Raw genomic sequence first — 23,872 nt, forward strand, 5'->3', positions numbered from 1 at the left:
GAAGTCAACATTCTAAAAGGAGTCAATGTTCGAAACAAAAGTCAAAAGTATAAGTTATGAACAACCTTGCTTCAGCTAAAAAAACTTGTAGAATCCCAATACGCCTCATCTAGTCGTAAAAAAGGCGTTTAAAATATTTGCTTCGAACTTCGTTCGAGAGCAATTAATAATTAAACCAAAAAAACTAGGCAGAAAATTAACCAACGGTCGTAGACTATTTACTTCCTCAGCTAGAGCGGGGGATTACCTAAAGGGCTTCAAGTTCTCTGATTAGAGCTAATTTCCCAACACACGATTGAAATTAAAAACATAACCAGCATATTGCGCACAAAAGTTGCGAAACAGACCGCTGAGACCCCAAAGATAAAATCACCAACACTGAAGAAAAACTGAGATTGAAGATATGATTCAGATTTCAAATTTACCTTATTTTCAAAATAAATTTCACGCACCGAAGTAACATAGCCTGGTAACTATTATATAATAGCGCTGAAGTAAAATAGCCTGAGTTTAAATTATGAATATAGAAAGAATACCTGAGGTAAATCAAGTATGAATGAAAATTTCAACCCACAATTGATCTGATAACCAATACAGAAAAGAACAAAAAATGACTTCAAAGAAAGAAATTCAATTGCAGAGTGGTAGAAGTCACCTAGAAGAATCACATTTTACTTCTTTACATGTGATCAAATGGTCGTTAAAATGGGCAAATCGACGACTTAAAAAACACAGACGGAAAATTCTGGAAGCAAGTCGAAGCGTCGGACCTGCCCGAACAAAAAGGTAATTGCTGTCCATTATCTTTTGTCTAAGAACAAATGTTCTTTGCCTAAACAGAGTTAACTAAAATCTTTGGTAAAAACAAAACCCTTTCGGAAAGCGAAACTTCAGCACTGATATCATTGAAGCAAGCAAGCAACCACAAAATATCTACGACCTCACTCAAAAAGCATAAAAAGTCACAAAAATCGACCAAAATACTCACTGTAAAATCTTGCAACCGCAAAATTTGGATTAACAGGAACATTTCTCGGCACACTGAAAGTTTGCCAGTATTTTTAAGATGGATAAAAACTGATAATCGGAAAAATGTCACCAGTCTAATAACTGAAGGATGTTAAAATGTCTGAAGAAATCATAACACCTCAATTAACTAAGCGACCCACGACACATAGCCAAATGATAATAAGGCAGATAACGTTCTCAGAGGCTGAACTAAATTATACAGAAATGAAAAAAACTAGTCCTCAACAAACACTACAAACAAACAGTTTTATTTCATAGCTTTCAAAATATTTATCAGATTCGATTCCTCTCTCTAGTTGGATATATCTTTGTTGAAATAAGCTATCGCAAAAATGAAGGCAAAAATGGTTTATTGCCAGAATCTAGCCCCAACAAAATTTGCGAAAAAAGATCAGTCATTTCAGACAAAAAATCAAAAGTAATAATAACAAACAAACTCTCAGAACTGCATTATGATGAATAAATGGAAAATTCTTTCAACCACCAATAGAGGCAAAGCAAATAAAACGATAGGTTATGCAACAACTAAGCATAGATAATTCCAAGAAATAGGTACAGAAAGCTAGAATGCGTAGGTTACGAATACATTGTAAAAAGCATCTGTATAATTTTGAAAGCCGAAAAACAATTTAAAAAATAAAGAAAAGTACTTTTCATTATTTAGCACATAGATTCAATAAGATTATTTACCATTCCTTGTGTCAAAATAAATTAGTGCAAAGATTGAAAAACATTGAAATATTTTGCTTATCAATGTAAAAATATTCTAAAAATGCGACTATGAAAATTAATTCCATCAAACGCCTAAACAAAACAGTTATTGATAATATGGAATTAAAGTCATTGGCGGTGCGCAGAAAGCCTATTAAATCAAAAAAGACAAAAAGCTAACGGAAATTGCACAAAACGGCCAAAAATGGATTAGTAGTTCATAAACTCGTCAATAACTCTCGTCAAAATCAAAGGCTTTTGATGCATGAACTATCCAAGGAACGTTGACCTATAAATTTATTCCGAAAAGTCTGCTCAAAGATCCGGAAAGAAATTATTGAAAAGGCCCGAAAATTGAGAAACGAAAACAATTTGCTCTTGAAAACATTATTACGCTCAACAATTAATTCTAGACGCTTAAATACTTAAGCTCCAAGGATCAAAAACTATTTCTACCAAAAACCAAATTACAAGAAAAATACAGAGCACAATGGACCAAAAACGCCCGAGAACCCTTATCTATATGGTCCATTCTCCAAAAAAATCCCTTTCGCAGTTGCAAATCACTCAACGCAGTGCATGATTAGAAAATTTTTTGCTCAGAAAAAAATTAGTTCACACGTCAATTTCTATTTCTTTCTCATCTACGTTAAAACACCGTCTGAACAAATAGTCTTCTGTTGAAAAAAAAACAAAGAAAACGAGTGGTATAAAAAACCAAGATGAGACCAATAATAGCCTCACCATTTCTTCGTGGATTTTGAAGCTTTATATAAACGGCCGCCACCTAAGATCAGCTACATTAAATTCTGAATAATTGAATCAAAACGCAAAAAATAAAAAATCCAATCGTTGAACAATTAATTGAAAAGTGGTCAGACGCAGAATGATCGACAAGACTAACTTAGCACGCAAATTGGCGAAATTATACGCAGTTGACCCACGCTCGAAGCACATCGGGATAGATACAGATGAAAAAGAAGGGAAAGAAATTAACAGAGCTTCTCTAAGTTTTAAAAAAAATTCTAAGTGTGTTCGCATTTTGAGTGAAATACCAAAACTACTTAACTGAGCCTCTAGATTGAAAGCTATTCAGCTTAATACTAATGCCAATTAGCACTAACTCAAAGATCGGGCTTTCACGCCTCTTTTTACTTCGCTCTTTTCAGTTTGACAATATTCACTAAATTGGGTAATTCAATAAGCGAACGAATTTAAAATCTATTCGGATGAAATATTGAGTGAGGTAAGTCAAGAGTCAAACGTAGAAGTCGTGACCCATGTAAAACGAAAAACGTGATCTAGAGGTAAAGCGAATTAAAAAAAAAAACATAGCACGAAAAGTCCTGGCCAACAATTCAAAGAATTTTTATTGACTAAACAAAAAACTAGACATAGAATGAACTAAGAATTGATTGAGAAAAGTTCCGAAAAATCCTACAAAAAATGAAAAACACAGTAAAATCGAAGTCAGAATGACGCATGTGAGAAAAACACGATCGAGAAAGCAAACTTTTGTTCAACCAACTTTTGTTCAACTTTCTGACTACTCAAAATGAGACAAATTCACGCCGCAAAACTGCCCGCTTTTTCTTCCTGTTTCAGCTTGACCTTCAATTTGACGTCAAAAATTGCGAAAATGAGTGAACAGGTCTGAAATACAGCGCCAAAATACAATACAAATTCTTTGAAATGTAAAAAAAAAACAGGAGAGCTTCTAAATAATAGCCGCTGAGAGGCTGACCTTGGTTATTAATAATTATTGCTACAAAAAGTTAAATCGCACCATAAAACTGTTGCTAAACTGAATAAAACTTTTCATATATCTGATTAATGGAACAAGTCACTTGAATCGGAAACATAAACAACTAACGTCGGAGAGAATTGCTCTCAAACGACCAGCGAGCGGTTGTCTTCATCAGTAGCTAGCCACGGTTTAGTGAGGCTAGCTTTAGCTTAACTGAAGGGGTGTGAGTTGAGCGCAATTGGGGAGCATCGGGGGCTGATGAGGGGAGGAGGGGCTGGCGCAATTGTGTGTGTGTGTGTGTGTGGGGGGGGGGGGGGGGGTGGCGCAATTGGGGGGAGGCAATTGTGAGGGGGGTTTGGCGCAATTGTGGGGGGGGGGGGCAACCGTGGGGGGGGGGGGGGTGTTTGGTGCAACGGGGGGGGGGGGGTTGTGGGAGGATGCGAGGGTCAACCTCTAAGAACCAGCCTTCACAGCATAAGTATAAGTCTCCAAAACAGTTTATGTGAATCGTCTACTTTTACACTAGTGAGCTGAAAGGTTCTATGAGCACTTAATGCCCGCTGGGCGCTATCTATTATCTTGTTTTTGAGGACGAAAAGTCAAATGGGTCAGAAAACTCAAGCGAAAAAACGCATAAAAAAGACCAATAGGACTAACATAGTTGCTACAAACTTTGTTTGAGAGCAATTATTCATCTTGTAAGATCTCTACAAAGAAGTATAAGATTGTTTTCCTATTTAAAAACTTAGTGAGACAAGATATGTGTCCTTGATTCTAAAACCAATAAACCTTGCTGATGAAGTTCTTCATGCCCATCAGAAAACCCTGTCTGTTATTTAGACGAATAATTGATCCAGCCAAAAAATCCCATTAAAAAGACCAACAGGACTAATATAAATGCTAAAAACTTTGAGAGCAATTAACAACTGAACATAGTCTGCAGATTGTCCGAATAGCGGCAAAGAATATTAACTCGCTACAAAATTAGTATGCTTCGTATGTGAACCAACTATTTAAATTGGGTAGAATGCCATAGCTGGCAGATTTTGATAGCTGCCAGATTGTCACAAAATAGCCGCAATAGATTTGTATATCTGCACTCTCAAAAAGATTAAAAGAGAAATAAACTTTTATTAAATGCTGAGTTATATTTTGACTGAGAATCTGTTTAACTCATTGCTGATTCTATTAGCTGCTCTCAAATAGATTCAATCAGAGTCACAAACAGTGACTTAACCATATCTGTTTGAATTAAAGTGAAGAAATTAAATTTCAGAGCGAGCAGGTCAATTTTGACAATGAGGCAAGTCGAGTGTGGTCAACAATTTAATCACTCAAAATTTGCTGGGTGCAAAAATTCGGACCTGATAGGGGTTCGAACCATCAACCTCCAGGATAGCAGTCATACATCTTAACCACTAAGCTACAACCACAAACAATCACTTTTATATTAGCAACAAAATTCATTTCGGAAGGAAAGCAATTGAAATCACTCAAAATGAGGAAGTAAAGCTTGAAAAGGCAACTTGAGAAGTCACATAATGTTCTAGAACAAAAGCAAACTCGTTCAAGCAAAAATTTTGCATAAAAAGACCAACACGTTTACAATAATTGCTTCTAACTTCGTTTGAGAGCAATAAATAAAGGTATCAAATTTGCAAAATAGCCAAAAAACAGCAAAACGGCTGAAAATCCTCAAGTTTAGCTGAAATTCGTGTTAAATAACAAAAAGCTTCAAAACACTATCAAACGAATCCCAAAATCATTAGTATAGTCCATCCAAACCTATTAACCAAAAGATAAATTAAATGAAAAACTGATTGAAAAAGCCGGGGGTAGGAGCAACCTCCAGTAACGGCCCTTCACACCATAAGTATAAGACTCCAAAACAGCAACAGTTTCTGTGAATCGGATACTTGGAGACTTGTGAGCTGAAATGCTCTAAGAGAACTTAATGCCCGCTGGGCGCTACATGTTTATCCTGTTTTTGAGGACGAAAAATTAATGGGTCAGACGAAAAATCGGTCAAAAAAAAGTCCAACAGGACTAATATATTTGCTAGAAACTTCGTTTGAGACGCCTTTCATTTCTCAAATTTTTCACGCCTTTCATTACCTGCTTCAGAATTCATTCCAATAAAATTGATTTTAAAAAATAAAGTTCTCCAATACTCCTTATCGATTCGTTAAAACACAGCGCCCCAATACAATTCAAATTCTTTGAATTGTAAAAAAACATAGCTGGCAGATTGCCAGAAAATAGCCGCAATAGATTCGTAGACCGGCAGTCTAAAAAAAACAGTAAAAAAAGACAGACCAAAAAAATTCGTCTTTTCATTGAAGGCTGATCTGTTATATTTTGATTAAAAATCTGTATAAGTTATTGCTGCCTGTATTAGCTGATCTCAAATAACCTTCATTTAGAGTGACACACACCCATTTGACCTTATCTCTTTGAATTAAAGTAAATAAAAGTCAATTTCAAAGTGAGGAAGTCATTTTTGAGAGTGAGGTAAGTCAAGTGTGACCAAAAATTTAATCATGCAAATGAACAAAAAAACTCGCTCCACTAAGAGCGAAAAATGACGTCACACATGCAATTCAGTTGAAATTGCATGAACGAATGAACAAAAAGTGGCTGTGACGTCATATGGTCGTAACAAAAATCATGACGACGAAATAAAAAAAAACCAAGAGAAGGCCAATAATAGCCCCAGCTATCGCTGTGCGGCTATTAATCAAGAGAAGACCAATAATAGCACCAGCTATCGCTTTTCGACCAATAAAAAAACTGTACTTTTAAAAAATACGTCATCCTTCTGAAAAAGCAAAAATAAGTAAAATAGACCTACCCTCCATCTGCGTACTCCATTTCGATGATGAGAACCCCATCTTCTTCAAAGTGATCGAAGTAGCTGATGATATTGGGATGGTCCAGCATCGACAGAATTTTCACCTGAAACAATTTGAGCACAAATCAAACAAAAATTTTGAACAAATTTTGTACTGCGATCATCAAAGAACCAGTAATCTTGCTTGTCATAGTAGAATTTAAATAAATACATTTCAGAGAAATGGAGCAAAATTAATAACACTGACTGAACAAAGATTATTTAGTTCAGCCCAAAAGGCGTAGATTAGTAGTTTCAGTCCACGGTTAATCCAAGCTGCATAAGATTTACTACAGCCCTCAAGTCCACATGAAAAACTATTTCAACCTTCAAATTCAGGTAAAAACAGCCATTTGTCAAAATTGCTATCCATTAAAATAATGAAGATTAAAAAATCGTTTGAATAAAATTTTTGATTGATTTCACGAAGAAAGCCTAATTATTAGCAACCTTCGTCATGCAGTTGTCCTCCGATGAACTTGAAAGGGTTTATATTAATCTCAAGAGGAAAATATGTGTTTAAAGTTATTCCAAGAGTGAGCCCAGTCAATAATTGAAAAAAAAATTAATCAAAGTTCAAAACATAACCGACTAACGTCGGGCGAATTGCTCTCAAACGACCAGCGAGCGGTTGGCTTCGTCAGTAGCTAGCCACGGTTTAGTGAGGCTAGCTTTAGCTTAATTGAAGGGGCGTGAGGTGAGCGCAGCGGGGGGTTGCACCGCAGCGCGGGTGCGGCAGTGGATTGGGGGGACTGACGTGGTGGCGATGGGTTGGGTTATGGGATCAAGTTTCTAAGAACCGCCCTTCATACCATATGTATAAGTCCACTTGTGCGCTATAAGGCTCAAAGAGAACTTGATGCCCACTGGGCGCTCTACATCTTAATCCCGTTTCTGAGGACGAAAAATCAGATGGCGCAGACAAAAAATCGTTCAATCGAAAAATTGCATAAAAAAGACAAACAGGATTAATAAATTTGCTACAAACTGCATTTGAGAGCAATTAACAACGATTTCACAAACAGTGCTGCTTAAGTCATTTAAGATAAAATATTTCCACTATAATTCAGCGTTAATGAGGATAGTAGATGACATCACGCCACATAACAGCAGCTGAAGTGCGACATCAACAAAAAAGTTAAGGAAAGAAAGAGAGGGAGATAGAGTGTGAGATTAAAGTGAACGACATGGAAAGAAACCCCAACCAACAGAGAGAGAACGAGAGAGAGAGAGAGAGCTAGCAATAATTTCCATGATAGGATTCGTCCACGCAACTTCTTGTTTTCTGGACTTGTCAGTAATTGAAAGAAATAGAAAAACAAGATAAGTGCATTTTTTTTAAAAAACATTCCAGATTTCGCAATGAAAAATGTTCAAAACCGTCTTTTGTCTCTGGAGTTCTGTCAAGTAACCCATCTACAAGACTTAAAAAAGTTTCGTTGGCCAGTAATGATCGTTAACCTCAGTAAAGGACAAAAATATTCATAAATTTGAAAACAATTGCAAAAATTATCCAAATCTTGCTAAAATTCAAGAAAATATTATCTTCAAAACCATTTCATTGTCTCAAGAGACTATCTAGTAATCCTATTTCAAGCCTTAAATAGTTTCACTGGCTCATAAAGACCCATGAACTTTGAACATAATTTTCCAAAAAGTAAAAATTAAATTTTATCAGAAAATTGCTTAAAATTATGCCATTAAAACATTGATAAAAACTCCATTATCTCTAAAAACTATGCAGCAGCTAATTATCAACCCTGCAGGAGGTCCCTGTTGCCGGAAAAATCAAAAATCGAAGATTCAAAAAAACTTGAAATTAAAATAAAAATTAAAAAAAAAATGCTTAAATTCGTGCTATTAAAATTCCATTACATCTAGAATATATGAAGTAACCTATTATCAACCATAGAGAAAGTTTCGTGGCTCTTGGGGCTGGAGAAACCTGATAAATGACAAAAAAAATTCAAAACTGAAAAATTGCAAATTTTATTTAAAAAAAATTGCACGTTTTGTTCAAAAATTCGAAAATTCTTGTTATTAAAAAGTTGAAACCATTCCATTACCATTAAAAATATGCAGTAACCTATTAACAAACCTTAGAAAACCTTAGAGGAGGTCCCTTGACACCTAGAAAAAATAAAACGAAGAATGAAAAAAAAAATCCAAAAGTTTGACAAAATTTGTGAAAATTAGTATATATTTGCGTTTTTAGCGAGCGGTTGTTCGTCAGTAGCTAGACACGTGGGGGGATGCACTGGGGTGCAACAGTGCGGTGTGGGGCGACATCGCGGGAAGGCGTTGGGGCAATAGTTGGGGGGTGTCGATAGTGGCGGCTCTTCAAACTCTTAAGAACCGCCCATCACACCATATGTATAAGTCAACTAGTGAGCTGAAAGGCTCTAAGAGGACTGAATGCCCACTGGGCGCTCTAAATCTTACTCTCGTTTCTGAGGACGAAAATTCACACAGGGCAGACGAAGAATCGTTCTAGCAAAAAATTTCATGAGATAAACATGATTAATATATTTGCTACAAACTGCGTTTGAGAGCAATTAAAAATGATTTACTAAAAAGTAGTGTTTAGGTCATTTATGATGAAACAGGCATCAACAAAAAATTTAAGGAAAGAGACGGAGATAGAGTGTAAGATATTAAACGTGAACGAGAAATAGAAGGAAAGAAATCCCAACCAACAGAGAGAGAGCTAGCAATATTTTCCATGATAGGATTCAAACAGTTTGAGCTGAAAGAGCTGAAAGGCTCTAAGAGCACTTAATGCCCGTGAAGCGCATAAAGTTTATCCCGTTTCTGAGGACGAAAAGCCAAATGCTGCAGACAAAAAAGAGTCTAGTAGCAAAAATGGCAAAAAAAGACACAGGACTATTATCATTGCTTAGTTTGAGAGCAATTAATGAACTGTCAGCATTATTGAGCAAACCGAATAACACGCACATAGGCTCAGTAAAACAGCAAAATAACGTTGGATGAATTTTTATTGAACTACAGGTGGGGCAATTCAATTTATAGGGGGCGTAGCTTGAAAACCGAACTTGATTTCTCACAAACCAGAAAACCAAGAAACAAAAAGAATCAACCTAAATCTCGATTTTGCTCCTGAAGACACTTTCACTTTACATTTTTAAGGGTACCACAAAACTTCTAACTTAAGTTCTGTCATCCAAAGGAAACCCTAGATAAGAAAGATAACGGGCAGAGAAACTCAAAAACCCGATAGGTTACTTAATTACAGTCACAAAACAGATGCACTTCGATTAAACTAGACAAAAAACAAAGTAATTCAATAAGTGAAAGATGTCATAATCCATTCAATTGAAACAATGAGTGAGGTAAGTCAAGAATCAAACAAGAAGAAGCTGACTCATGCAAAACGAAAAACGTTTTCGATATGTAAAGCGAATTGAAAGAAAATGTAGGAAGACAACTCCTGACTTGCAGTTCAAAAAATTTTAATTGACTGCACAAAAACTAGACCAATATTGGACTGCATGGATTGGGAAAACAATTCAGAAAAACCAGAAATCGAAGAACAGCAAAAATTAAAGGCAAATTGCCGCATGTGAAAAAAAAACCAAAAGAAGAGAGATAGAGAGACAGCAAAAACGTGTTCAAAGACTGTTTTCTCTCTCTACTTTTAAACTATAGTAAAAAAAAAATGGCAAAACCACTCGCTTCTTTGCTCAACTTCCTGCTACGACGTGACCAAAACCTTCATTCCAAATTCAATTCAAAAATCATAGATACGTCATGAAACTATCACATATTGAAACAGCTCACGAAAAAAAAAACAAAACCAATTTACTGCCTATAAATAAAACATGCAGATCCCAAAACCAACAGAACTAAAAAAAAACATTGAAAGTCAAGTATTTCCTCATAAGCTACTATAGAGCACATAAAAACGATAAACTCCGCTTAATCAAATTGGGATCAAAGAGAGGTTCAAGCAACAACAGGAAAACCATAACAAGCAAACAAGAATGTATACAGTTGCAAGAAATTGACAAAACTTATAAAATGTCTATTTTTTGTCAAACTTTTTGTCTCAACAGCAGGTCAACGCAAAATGTATACCTGAAAAATAAGTCAATCAATAGAAGGCTAATCTAACCCCAATGAAAAAATCTCTTTCGGCTTAAGTAGCTTAAAAAACAGCCAAGAAAATGAAACAAACTGTCTAACGTCGAATGAATTGTTCTCCAATTACAGGTGGGGCAATTTAGTTTATAGGGGGCAAAGCTTAAAAAAGTTTTAAGGGTGCAAAATTAAGACCTCAGTGGTTCAATCTGCGAACCCCCAATTATCAGTCGGACATCTTGACCACTAAGCTACCATGGCTTTGATTCTTTCGTTGAAAATCGCTTTTACACTGGTAACAAACTATTTCAGAATGAGAGCAACTTACAAAACCCAAAAATGAAGAAAAAAGACAAAAGTTTACATTAGTTCCTGAAAAGACACTTTCACTTAACATTTTTAATGAAACCAGAGAACTTCTAAATTCAGTTCTGTAATCCAAAGAAACCCTAGATGAACAAGATTACGGTCACAGTAATTCAAAACCGCAATAGGTTACTTAATTAGAGAGTCACAAAACAGATGCACTTCGTTTAAACTACACCAAAAAAGCCGGTAAATTTCTCGAAAACAGCCGCGTTTGACCCTCGTAACGCACATCGGGATTCAAAGCAAAAAAGAAAAAACGAAGAGAAAAAAGAACTTAATTTATCCCGTTACTATTGATTTTGCTCTTTTGACCTTGACCGCATTTTCACTACATTGAGTAATTCAATGAGTGAAAGATGTCAAAATCCATTCAGTTGAACCAATGAGTGAGGTAAGTCAAGAATCAAACAAGAAAAAGCTGGCTCAAGCTAAACGAAAAACGTGATCGATAAGTAAAGTGAATTGAAAAAAAATATAGGAAGACAACACCTGACCTACAGCTCAAAAAATTTTAATTGACTACACAAAACACCAGACCAAGACTAGACTGAAGTGATTGGGAAAAAAATTCAAAAAATCCAGAAAAAACAGCAAAAGTTAAAGGCGAATTGCCACGTGCGAACAAAAACCAAAACGAGAGAGAAACAAAATTTTGTTCGAACATTGTTTTCTCTCTCTACTTTTAAATTAAAGTAAAAAAAAATTGCAAAACCACTCGCATCTTTGCTCAACTTCCTGTTTCGGCGTGATCAAAACCTTCATTCCAAATTCAATTCAAAAATCATAGAAACGTCATGAAACTATCACATATTGAAACCCATCACGAATAAACAAAAAACCAATTTACTGTCTATAAAGAAAACATGCAGATCAAAAAATCAACCGAACTAAAAAAACATACAAAGTCAAGTATTCCCTCATAAGCTACTATAGAGCACATAAAAACGATAACCTCCCCTTAATCAAAATGGGATCAAGAAAAGGTTCACGCAACAACAGGAAATTTATAACAGGCAAACAAGAATGTATACATTTGCAAGAAAAAGACAAAACTTATGAAATGTCTACTTTTTGTCAAACTTTTTGTCTCAACAGCAGGTCAACGCAAAATGTATACCTGAAAAATAAGTAAATCAATAGAAGGCTAATCTAACCCCAATGAAACAATCTCTTTCGGCTTAAGTAGCTTAAAAAACAGCCAAGAAAATGAAACAAACTGTCTAACGTCGAATGAATTGTTCTCCAATTACAGGTGGGGCAATTTAGTTTATAGGGGGCAAAGCTTAAAAAAGTGTTAAGGGTGCAAAATTTAGACCTCAGTGGTTCAATCTGCGAACCCCCAATTATCAGTCGGACATCTTGACCACTAAGCTAGCATGGCGTTGATTCTTTCGTTGAAAGTCGCTTTTACACTGGCAACAAACTATTTCAGAATGAGAGCAACTTACAAAACTCAAAAATGAAGAAAAAAGACACAAGTTTACATTAGTTCCTGAACAGACACTTTCACTTTACATTTTTAATGAAACCAGAGAACTTCTAAATTCAGTTCTGTAATCCAAAAAAACCCTAGATGAACAAGATTACGGGCACAGTAATTCAAAACCGCAATAGGTTACTTAATTAGAGAGTCACAAAACAGATGCACTTCGTTTAAACTACACCAAAAAAGCCGGTAAATTTCTCGAAAATAGCCGCGTTTGACCCTCGTAACGCACATCGGGATTCAAAGCAAAAAAGAAAAAACGAAGAGAAAAAAACTTAATTTATCCCGTTACTATTGATTTTGCTCTTTTGACCTTGACCGCATTTTCACTACATTGAGTAATTCAATGAGTGAAAGATGTCAAAATCCATTCAGTTGAACCAATGAGTGAGGTAACTCAAGAATCAAACAAGAAAAAGCTGGCTCAAGCTAAACGAAAAACGTGATCGATAAGTAAAGTGAATTGAAAAAAAAATTTAGGACGACAACACCTGACCTACAGCTCAAAAAATTTTAATTGACTACACAAAACACCAGACCAAGACTAGACTGAAGTGATTGGGAAAAAAATTCAAAAAATCCAGAAAAAACAGCAAAAGTTAAAGGCGAATTGCCACGTGCGAACAAAAACCAAAAGGAAACCCATCACTAATAAACAAAAAACCAATTTACTGTCTATAAAGAAAACATGCAGATCCAAAAATCAACCGAACTAAAAAAACATACAAAGTCAAGTATTCCCTCATAAGCTACTATAGAGCACATAAAAACGATAACCTCCCCTTAATCAAAATGGGATCAAGAAAAGGTTCACGCAACAACAGGAAATTTATAACAGGCAAACAAGAATGTATAAATTTGCAAGAAAAAGACAAAACTTATGAAATGTCCAACTTTTTGTCAAGGATTTGTCTCAATTGCACGTCGAGCACAAAATGGATACATGAAATTTAGGTCAATCAATAGAAGGCTATTCAAAACCCATTCATTGCAATCAAAAAATTTCACTCTGCTTAAGTAGCTTAAAAAACAGCCAAAAAGGTAAAAAAAAAACTGTTTAACATCAATGAAATAATCCCAAACTACAGGTGAGGCAATTTATTTATAGGGGGTGTAGCTTGAAAAGTTTTAAGGCTGCAAAAAAAAGACCTCACATTGGTTCGAACCCCGAACTCCCAAAATATCAGTCGGACATCCTGGCCACTAAGCTACAATGGCTTTGATTCTCTTCCGCTGAAAATCGCTTTTATATTGGTAAAAAACTTTATTTCAGAATGAGAGCAACTTACATAACTCAAAACTGAAAAAAAGACACAAGTTGACAATAGTTCCTGAAAAAACAACTTCACTTTACATTTTTAATACCGTTAATACGGACCAGAGAACTTCAAACTCAAGTGGTGTAATCCAAAGGAAACCCTAAATGAAAATTATAACGGACAAAAATTCAAAACCGCGATAGGTTACTTAATTAGAGACTCACAAAACAGATGCATTTCGTTTAAACTACACCACAAAAAAAAACGGTAAATTTCTGGAAAAAAGCCGAGTTTGACCCGCGTAACGCACATCGGGATTCAAAGCAAAAAAGAAAAAACGAAGAGAAAAAAAACTTAATTTATCCCGTTACTATTGATTTTGCTCTTTTGACCTTGACCGCATTTTCACTACATTGAGTAATTCAATGAGCGAAAGATGTCAAAATCCATTCAGTTGAACCAATGAGTGAGGTAACTCAAGAATCAAACAAGAAAAAGCTGGCTCAAGCTAAACGAAAAACGTGATCGACAAGTAAAGCGAATTGAAAAAACTATAGGAAGACAACACTGATCTACAGTTCAAAAAATTTCAATTGGCTTTACAAAAAACCAGACCAAGATTAGACAAAGTGATTGGGAAAACAATTCAAAGAAAAATTCAGAAATCGAAGAACCGCAAAAAATAAAGGCGAATTTGAACCAAAAGCAAAAAGATAGACAGCAAAATTTTGTTCGGACATTGTTTTCTCTCTCTTTTAAACTATGGTAAAAAAAATTTAAAAACCACCCTCTACTTAGTGTTTCGGCGTGACCAAAACCCTCAATCCAAATTCACTTCAAAAATCATAGAAACGTCATAAAATTATCACATATTGGAGCCGCTCACAAAAAAAAACAATTAACTGTCTATAAATAAAACAAGCAGATCCAAAAACCAACCGAACTAAAAAAAAACATTGAAAGTCAAAAATTACCTCATAAGCTACTAGAGAGCACATAAAAACGATAATCATCCTCTAATCATTGAGATCAAAGAAAGGATCACGCAACAACAGGAAAACCATAACAGGCAAAAAAGAATGTATAAATTTACCAGAAATTGACAAAACTTATGAAATGTCTCAACTTTTTGTCAAATTTTTGTCTCAATTGCACGTCGAGCTCAAAATGGATACCTGAAATTTAGGTTAAGCAGTAGGAGGCTATTCAAACACCAATAATAGCAATGAAAAAATCTCACTCTGCCTAAGTGGCTTAAAAAACAGCCAAAAAGGTGAAACAAACTGTCTAAAGTCAATGAAATGTTCTCAAATCACAAGTGGGGTAAATTAATTTACAGGTGTAGCTTGAAAAAATTTCAAGGCTGCAAAAAAAGACTTGACAGTGGTTCGAACCCCAAAACCCCCAAAATATCAGTCGGACATCCTGAGCACGAACCTACAATGGCTTTGATTCTCTTTCGCTGAAAATCGCTTTTATATTGGCAACAAACTTCATTTCAGAATGAGCGCAATTTCGATAACTCAAAAATGAAGAAAAAGACACAAGTTTACAAAAGTTCCTGAAAAGACAACTTCACTTTACATTTTTAATGGGACCACAGAACTTCAATTTTGAGTGCTGTACTCCAAAGGAAGCCATAGATGAACAAGATAATGGACAGAAAAATTCGAAATCGCGATACGTTACTTAATTAGAGAGTCGCAAAATATGCATTTCGTTTAAACTACACAAAAAGCCGGAAATTTTTGGAAAATAGTCGAGTTTGACCCGCGTGACGCACATCGCGAATCAAAACCAAAAAAACGAAGAGACAAAAATGACTTAATTTATCCCGTTACTATTGATTTTGCTCTTTCGACCTGGACCGCATTTTCACTACATTGAGTAATTCAATGAGTGAAAGATGTCAAAATCCATTCACTGCAACCAGTGAGTGAGCTAAGTCAAGAATTAAACAAGAAGAAGCTGACTCAAACTAAACGAAAAACGTGATCGATACGTAAAGCGAATTGAAAAAACTATAAGAAGACAACACTGATCTAAAGTTCAAGAAATTTTAATTGACTCTACATAAAACCAGACCAAGATTAGACAGAAGTGATGGGGAAAACAATTCAGAGAAAAATCCAGAAATCGAAGAACAGCAAAAATTAAAGCCAAATGGTCGCATGTGAACCAAAACCAAAAAGACACAGCAAAATTTTGTTCGTACATTGTTTTCTCTCTCTACTTTTAAACTATGGTAGGACAATTAAAAAAATCTACTTCTTTGCTCCACGTCCTGTTTTGGCGTGACCAGAACCTTCATTTCAAGTTCAATTCAAAAATCATAGAAACGTCATAAAACTATGACATATTGAAACCGATCACTAAAAAACAAAAAACCAATTTACTGTTTATAAATAAAACATGCAGATCCAAAAAAAAACGAACTAAACAACTGATGAAAGTCAAGCATTACCTCATAAGCTACTATTGAGCACAAAAAAACGATAACCTTTCCTTAATCAAATTGTGATAAAAAAAGCTCACGCAACAACAGGTAAACCATAGCAGGCTAACAAGAATGTATAAAGTTGTAAGAAATCGACGGAAATTATAAAATGTCTCAACTTTTTTGTCAAACTTTTGTCTCAAATGCACGTCGAGCATAGATACCTAAAAATTAGGTCAAGCAATAGGAGGCTATTCAAATCCAAATGACTGCAATGAAAAAATCTAACTCTGCTTAAGTAGATTAAAAAACAGCCAAAGAGGTGAGAAACGTCAATGAAATGTTCTCAAACTACAGGCGTGGTAAATTAATTTATAGGAGGTGTAGCTTGAAAAGTTTTAAGGCTGCAAAAAAGACCTGACAGTTGTTTGAACCCCGAACCCCAAGATATCAGTCGTACATCCTGACCACAAAGATACAATGGCTTTAATTCTTTCGCTGAAAATTTCTTTTATATTGGCAACAAACTTCATTTCAGAATGAGCACAACTAGATATCTCAAAAATGAAGAACTCAAGCGTTAAATCACAGAAATAAAACCAAGAAGTTAAGCGTGAAGAAATCACACCAAAAGCCAAAGAATGTTGTAGAAGACCTTCAGGCAGAAAATTTTCATTAAAAGAAGTTTACAATAGTTGCTGCAAACTTCTTCTGGGAGCAATTACCAAACAAAAATATTGTTAGAACAAAAAAAATATATGACCAGCTTTGAGCTTTAGAACCAGATACAAGACCTCGATATGACAAAGAAAGCTCTTAGAAAACCAATTGCAAAACCTTGAGAGCTAGTAAAATCAGCGTACACAAAAAACTAAATTCAGTACTTCAAAAAAACTCAAGAAAACCGAAATTGATATATCACAAACCAAAAAACCAATAAACAAGAAGAATCAAAATCACAACCTAAATCTACCCGAATTTGCTCCTGAAGACACTTTCACTTTTCAATGAGTAATTCAATGAGTAAAAGATGTCAAAATCCATTCAGTTGAACCAATAAGTGAGGTAAGTCAAGTGTCAAACACGAAAAAGCTGAAACATGCAAAACGAAAAACTCGATCAATAGGTATAGCGAATTGAAAAAAATAGGAACACAAATCCTGACCTACAGTTCCAAAACATTTAATTGACTATACAAAAAACTAGACCAATATTGGATGTGAATGGATTCGGAAAACAATTTTAAAAATCCAGAAAATGAAGAACAGCGAAAGTTAAAGGCGAATTGCCACATGCGAACAAAAACCAAAAGGAGAGAGAGAAGCAAAATTTTGTTCGAACACTGTTTTCTCTCTACTTTTAAATTATAGTAAAAAAAATTGCAAAAAACTCGCTTCTTTGCTCCACGTCCTGTTTTGACGTGACCAGATCCTTCATTCCAAATTCAATTCAAAAATCATAGAAACGTCATAAAACTATGGTATGTTGAAACCGATCACTAAAAAACAAAAAACCAATTTACTGTTTATAAATAAAACATGCAGATCCAAAAAAAAACGAACTAAAGAACTGCTGAAAGTCAAGTATTACCTCATAAGCTACTATTGAGCACATAAAAACGATAACCTTTCCTTAATCCAATTGTGATAAAAAAAAGCTCACGCAACAACAGGTAAACCATAGCAGGCTAACAAGAATGTATAAAGTTGCAAGAAATCGACAAAAATTATAAAATGTCTCAACTTTTTTGTCAAACTTTTGTCTCAAATGCACGTCGTCGAGCAAAGATACCTAAAAATTAGGTAAAGCAATAGGAGGCTATTCAAATCCAGATGACTGCAATGAAAAAATCTAACTCTGCTTAAGTAGATTAAAAAACAGCCAAAAAGGTGACAAACGTCAATGAAATGTTCTCAAACTACAGGTGAGGTAAATTAATTTATAGGAGGTGTAGCTTGAAAAGTTTTAAGGCTGCAAAAAATACCTTACAGTTGTTTGAACCCCGAACCGCAAGATATCAGTCGTACATCCTGACCACAAAGTTACAATGGCTTTAATTCTTTCGCTGAAAATTGCTTTTATATTGGCAACAAACTTCATTTCAGAATGAGCACAACTAGATATCTCAAAAATGAAGAACTCAAGCGTTAAATCACAGAAATAAAACCAAGAAGTTAAGCGTGAAGAAATTACACCAAAATCCAAAGAATGTTGTAGAAGACCTTCAGGCAGAAAATTTTCATTAAAAGAAGTTTACAATAGTTGCTGCAAACTTCTTCCGGGAGCAATTACCAAACAAAAATATTGTTAGAACAAAAAAAAATGTGACCAGGTTTGAGCTTTAGAACCAGATACAAAACCTCGATATGACAAAGAAAGCTCTTGGAAAACCATTTGCAAAACCTTGAGAGCTAGAAAATCAGCTTACACAAAAAACCAATTTCAGTACTTCAAAAAAAAACTAAAGAAAACCGAAATTGATTTATCACAAACCAAAAAACCAATAAACAAGAAGAATCAAAATCACAACCTAAATCTACCCGAATTTGCTCCTGAAGACACTTTCACTTTTCAATGAGTAATTCAATGAGTAAAAGATGTCAAAATCGATTCAGTTGAACCAATAAGTGAGGTAAGTCAAGTGTCAAACACGAAACTGCTGAAACATGCAAAACGAAAAACGCGATCAATAGGTATAGCGAATTGAACGAAAAAAAGGGACACAAATCCTGACCTACAGTTCGAAAAAGTTAAATTGACTATACAAAAAACTAGACCATTATTGGATGTGAATGGATTCGGAAAACAATTCAAAAAATCCAGAAAATGAAGAACAGCAAAAGTTAAAGGCGAATTGCCACATGCGAACAAAAACCAAAAGGAGAGAGAAGCAAAATTTTGTTCGAACATTGTTTTCTCTCTACTTTTAAATTATAGTAAAAAAAATTGCGAAACCACTCGCTTCTTTGCTCCACTTCCTACGTCGGCGTGACCAAAACCTTCATTCCAAATTCAATTCAAAAATCATAGAAACGCCATGAAACTATCACATATTGAAACCGATCACGAAAAAACAAAAAAACCAATTTACTGTCTATAAATAAAACATGCAGATCCAAAAAACCGGACTAAAAAAATACTGAAAGTCAAGTATTCCCTCATAAGCTACAATAGAGCACATAAAAACGATAACCTTTCCTTAATCAAATTGTGATTTAAAAAAGCTCACGCAACAACAAGAAAATCATAGCAGGCTAACAAGAAAGTATAAAAGTGCAAGAAATCGACAAAAATTATAAAATGTCTCAACTTTTTTGTCAAACTTTTTTCTCAAATGCACGTCGAGCAAAGATACCTAAAAATTAGGTAAAGCAATAGGAGGCCATTCAAATCCAGATGACTGCAATGAAAAAATCTAACACTGCTTAAGTAGATTAAAAAACAGCCAAAAAGGTGAGAAACGTCAATGAAATGTTTTCAAACTACAGGTGAGGTAAATTAATTTATAGGAGGTGTAGCTTGAAAAGTTTTAAGGCTGCAAAAAATACCTGACAGTTGTTTGAACCCCGAACCGCAAGATATCAGTCGTACATCCTGACCACAAAGTTACAATGGCTTTAATTCTTTCGCTGAAAATTGCTTTTATATTGGCAACAAACTTCATTTCAGAATGAGCACAACTAGATATCTCAAAAATGAAGAACTCAAGCGTTAAATCACAGAAATAAAACCAAGAAGTTAAGCGTGAAGAAATTACACCAAAATCCAAAGAATGTTGTAGAAGACCTTCAGGCAGAATATTTTCATTAAAAGAAGTTTACAATAGTTGCTGCAAACTTCTTCCGGGAGCAATTACCAATTAAAAGTATTGTTAGAACAAAAAAAATGTGACCAGGTTTGAGCTTTAGAACCAGATACAAAACCTCGATATGACAAAGAAAGCTCTTGGAAAACCATTTGCAAAACCTTGAGAGCTAGAAAATCAGCTTACACAAAAAACCAATTTCAGTACTTCAAAAAAAACTAAAGAAAACCGAAATTGATTTATCACAAACCAAAAAACCAATAAACAAGAAGAATCAAAATCACAACCTAAATCTACCCGAACTTGCTCCTGAAGACACTTTCACTTTTCAATGAGTAATTCAATGAGTAAAAGATGTCAAAATCCATTCAGTTGAACCAATAAGTGAGGTAAGTCAAGTGTCAAACACGAAACTGCTGAAATATGCAAAACGAAAAACGCGATCAATAGGTATAGCGAATTGGAAGAAAAAAAAGGGACACAAATCCGGACCTACAGTTCGAAAAATTTAAATTGACTATACAAAAAACTAGACCATTATTGGATGTGAATGGATTCGGAAAACAATTCAAAAAATCCAGAAAATGAAGAACAGCAAAAGTTAAAGGCGAATTGCCACATGCGAACAAAAACCAAAAGGAGAGAGAGAAGCAAAATTTTGTTCGAACATTGTTTTCTCTCTACTTTTAAATTATAGTAAAAAAAATTGCAAAACCACTCGCTTCTTTGCTCGACTTCCCACTTCGGCGTGACCAAAACCTTCATTCCAAATTCAATTCAAAAATCATAGAAACGCCATGAAACTATCACATATTGAAACCGATCACGAAAAAACAAAAAACCAAATTACTGTCTATAAATAAAACATGCAGATCCAAAAAACCGGACTAAAAAAATACTGAAAGTCAAGTATTCCCTCATAAGCTACTATAGAGCACATAAAAACGATAACCTTTCCTTAATCAAATTGTGATAAAAAAAAGCTCACGCAACAACAGGAAAATCATAGCAGGCTAACAAGAAAGTATAAAGTTGCAAGAAAACGACAAAAATTATAAAATGTCTCAACTTTTTTGTCAAACTTTTGTCTCAAATGCACGTCGACCACAGATACCTAAAAATTAGGCCAAGCAATAGGAGGCTATTCAAATCCAAACGATTGCAATGAAAAAACCTAACTCCGCTTAAGTAGATTAAAAAACAGCCAAAAATGTGAAACAAACTGACTAACGTCGAATGAATTGCTCTCAAACGACAGATTGGAGCAATTTAATTGAGGGGTGTAGTTTAGGATTTTTAGGGTGCAAAAAAAACGGACCTGATAAGGGTTTGAACCCGTGACCTCCGGGATAACAGACACTTAACCACTAAGATACAACCGCGTTGTTACTCAACCGCTAACAACCACTTTTATATCAGCAACAAACTTCAGAATGAGAGAAATTGAAATCACTCAAAACGAAGTGAAGTCACTTGAAAATTCGCTGAATGTTCTAGTACAAAAGCTCAAAAATTGTTGTGGGAGAGCAGAAAAACTTTGTTCGAGAGCAATTAAAATCATCCAAATTAGCATAGCACTCAAAATAATCAACAAAAAATTGAATAGTCTGTCAAAAACAACCTTGAATTCATCTGAACAGTCCATTGATGCCACTAAACAGACAAAAGTCAAAACCAAAAACAAGCTGCCAGATTGTCAGAAACCAGCCAAAATAGCTTTGTAGATCTGCATTTTTAAAGAGATAGTAAAAGAAATAGACCAAAAAAGTAACTTTTTTTGAATACTGACATGTTATATTTTGATTAAGAATATGTTTAAATTATTAACTACTGCTAATAGCTGCACTGAAATACCTTTCAATTAGAATGCCACACACTCACTTGACGTTATCTCTTAGAATTAAAGTAAAGAATAGTCAATTTCAGAGTAAGGAAGTCATTTTTGAGCGTGAGGTTGTTTGTCGCGTAACCTTGCTTCAAAAATAAACTTTGTGGTTTTTAATCTGACTCTTTATGTAATAAACTCCGGCTTTCTAGAATCTATCACTCATGAATCTCCGGCTTTCTAGAACCTATCTAAAGATATCTGGCATTCTGTAACTTGCACTTGAGTGTTTCATCTATAAGTGAGGTGATTCGGTGGAATTTAATGATAAAACATGGCAATAATTGAGACCCGGGCAGGTAGGTGTTCTAAATGTCATAAGTTTCAAGTGCCCTTAGCGGAGTCGCGTAAACCTATTTGAAACACGATCATCGCAAGTTTTAGAACTCAGCGCTACATAGGATAATCAGGCACTCTAGAACCTGGCACTCCTGATATCTGGCATTTCCAAACCTGCACCTGAGTGATTCAATTACTAACACTAACAATCATCAAAAACCAAAAACTGAACGGTTATAATAGCATCTTCACAACAAAATAAGAGAACTATTTTCAGCGATCATTTTGGGTCCAGGTTCCATAGACCCATCCAATCACGCACCCAGCTAAGTACATGAACCTCAAGCAGCAACGAACTCAATTCTGTTGGACGACCATCTTTCTAAAGATTTATAATTTTGGATTAATTGTAAGTTTTGTTTCTTCCGTAAAGAAGCTTGTATTTCTGAACTTTTCTACGTTTGCAGCCACTCGTAAAATGGTTATAAAGGTCGGCGTTTCAAGATTATATAGAAAGATAATTTTGACGCCAACATGCCTCATTTAAAGCCAATTGTCGCTCGCTCGCACTCAAGTCTATCATGTTTATTTCCTTCAGAATGACCAAAGTATCGTCATCTTTTTTCCTGTAAAGCACTGCAGCTCCATATGCCCCTTTCCCAACCAGTCTAATTTTCTCAAAGCCAGCCATTGACTGCGGAACGCTCATCGTCAATGCTCTCAGCTTCTCAACATCAAAATAGAATTGTCCAACGTATGCTGGCGCAGAGTTTGTGGTCAAGCTATCCTTATCCAAGCGTATGTCGCAGCCTCCAGGATCTTGTGACAAACCAACGTTGAGCTGAAAGAGATTAATTAAGATCTTCATCTAATAAACATAACCGACTAAACGTCGGAATAATTGCTCTCGAACGACTAATGGGAGCTCTAATCAATTGCAGCCTGCTTCAGTCGGGGGGGGGGGGAGGGGGGAGCCTAAATAGGAATAAGAAGTTCAATAGTGGGCTTCAAATAACCACATTAGAGGTTAACATATACCACTATTGAGATTTAAAGTAAAAAATGGCACCAGTTTCGGCGCACTTTTCATTTGACTTTTAGTATTAAATTGCCGCCAATTGAGTTCAGCTGCTTGAAATTGTGATTGAGAGAGAATTTTAGATCACGCGAAACGCAAAAAGTCAAGGGCGCAAAAGTCACTCGAAAAGAGTCAAGGGCGCAAAAGTCACTCGAAAAGTCAAAATTGTCAAGCAAAAAGTTTGCACAAAAAAACATAGCCGGTAGAATACCGGAAACGACTCGAATCGTCGTGCAAAATAATCTCTACCCTAACTTGGACAAAATCAGAATATCGACAAAAAACAAAAATAAAAAAAAAACAAAAACAAAAACACTACAAAAAACAAAAATATTAGACCAATATAACATAAAAAGCGTTAAGTTTTTCATTTCAGGGGTGTGGGTAGGTGCTGGTGTGGGGGGGGGGTTTGGTAGGTGGGAGCAGGTAGGTGGTGGTGGAGGTGTAGGTAGGTGGGGTGGGGGGTAGGCACGTTGCTGCGGGGGGGGGGGTAGGTAGGTGGGCGGGGGGGTAGGTAGGTAAGTGGGGGGTAGTTTTTTTTTTTTGGGGGGGGGGGGGGCGGGGTAGGTAGTTAAATGGGATCAAATTTTCTCAAATTGACCTCTTCACCTTGAATTACAAACTGTTACCAATTGCTATACATTGCCAACTAAGCTATTTTTAAAGTCCAATGTTCGAAAACAGAAGTCAACAATCAAAAATGGAGGTGAAAGCTCGAATATAAAGAAGTCAAAATTCAAGTCAAAATTCATTGAATAAACTTGCTTTCTGCTTAAAGAAAAAAAAAACCTGTAGAATA

At 35.3% G+C, this 23,872-nt stretch overlaps 1 protein-coding gene across 1 annotated transcript in view; it reads right to left on the reverse strand.

The window, feature by feature from the left end:
- Positions 1–23,872, reverse strand: part of LOC142342782 (uncharacterized) — a 123,135-nt gene that overhangs the window by 86,186 nt on the left and 13,077 nt on the right. Inside the window, exons 4-5 of the mRNA XM_075394347.1 lie at positions 22,534–22,863; positions 6,339–6,442 (exon numbers count right to left, since the gene is read on the reverse strand). Of these exons, the coding sequence (XP_075250462.1) occupies positions 6,339–6,442; positions 22,534–22,863 (434 nt within the window). The remainder of the gene's footprint in view (positions 1–6,338; positions 6,443–22,533; positions 22,864–23,872) is intronic.

The sequence above is a fragment of the Convolutriloba macropyga genome, chromosome 7 (genome assembly GCF_964194025.1).
Source record: "Convolutriloba macropyga chromosome 7, txConMacr16.3, whole genome shotgun sequence".
In the NCBI taxonomy this organism is placed as follows: Eukaryota; Metazoa; Xenacoelomorpha; order Acoela; family Convolutidae; genus Convolutriloba; species Convolutriloba macropyga.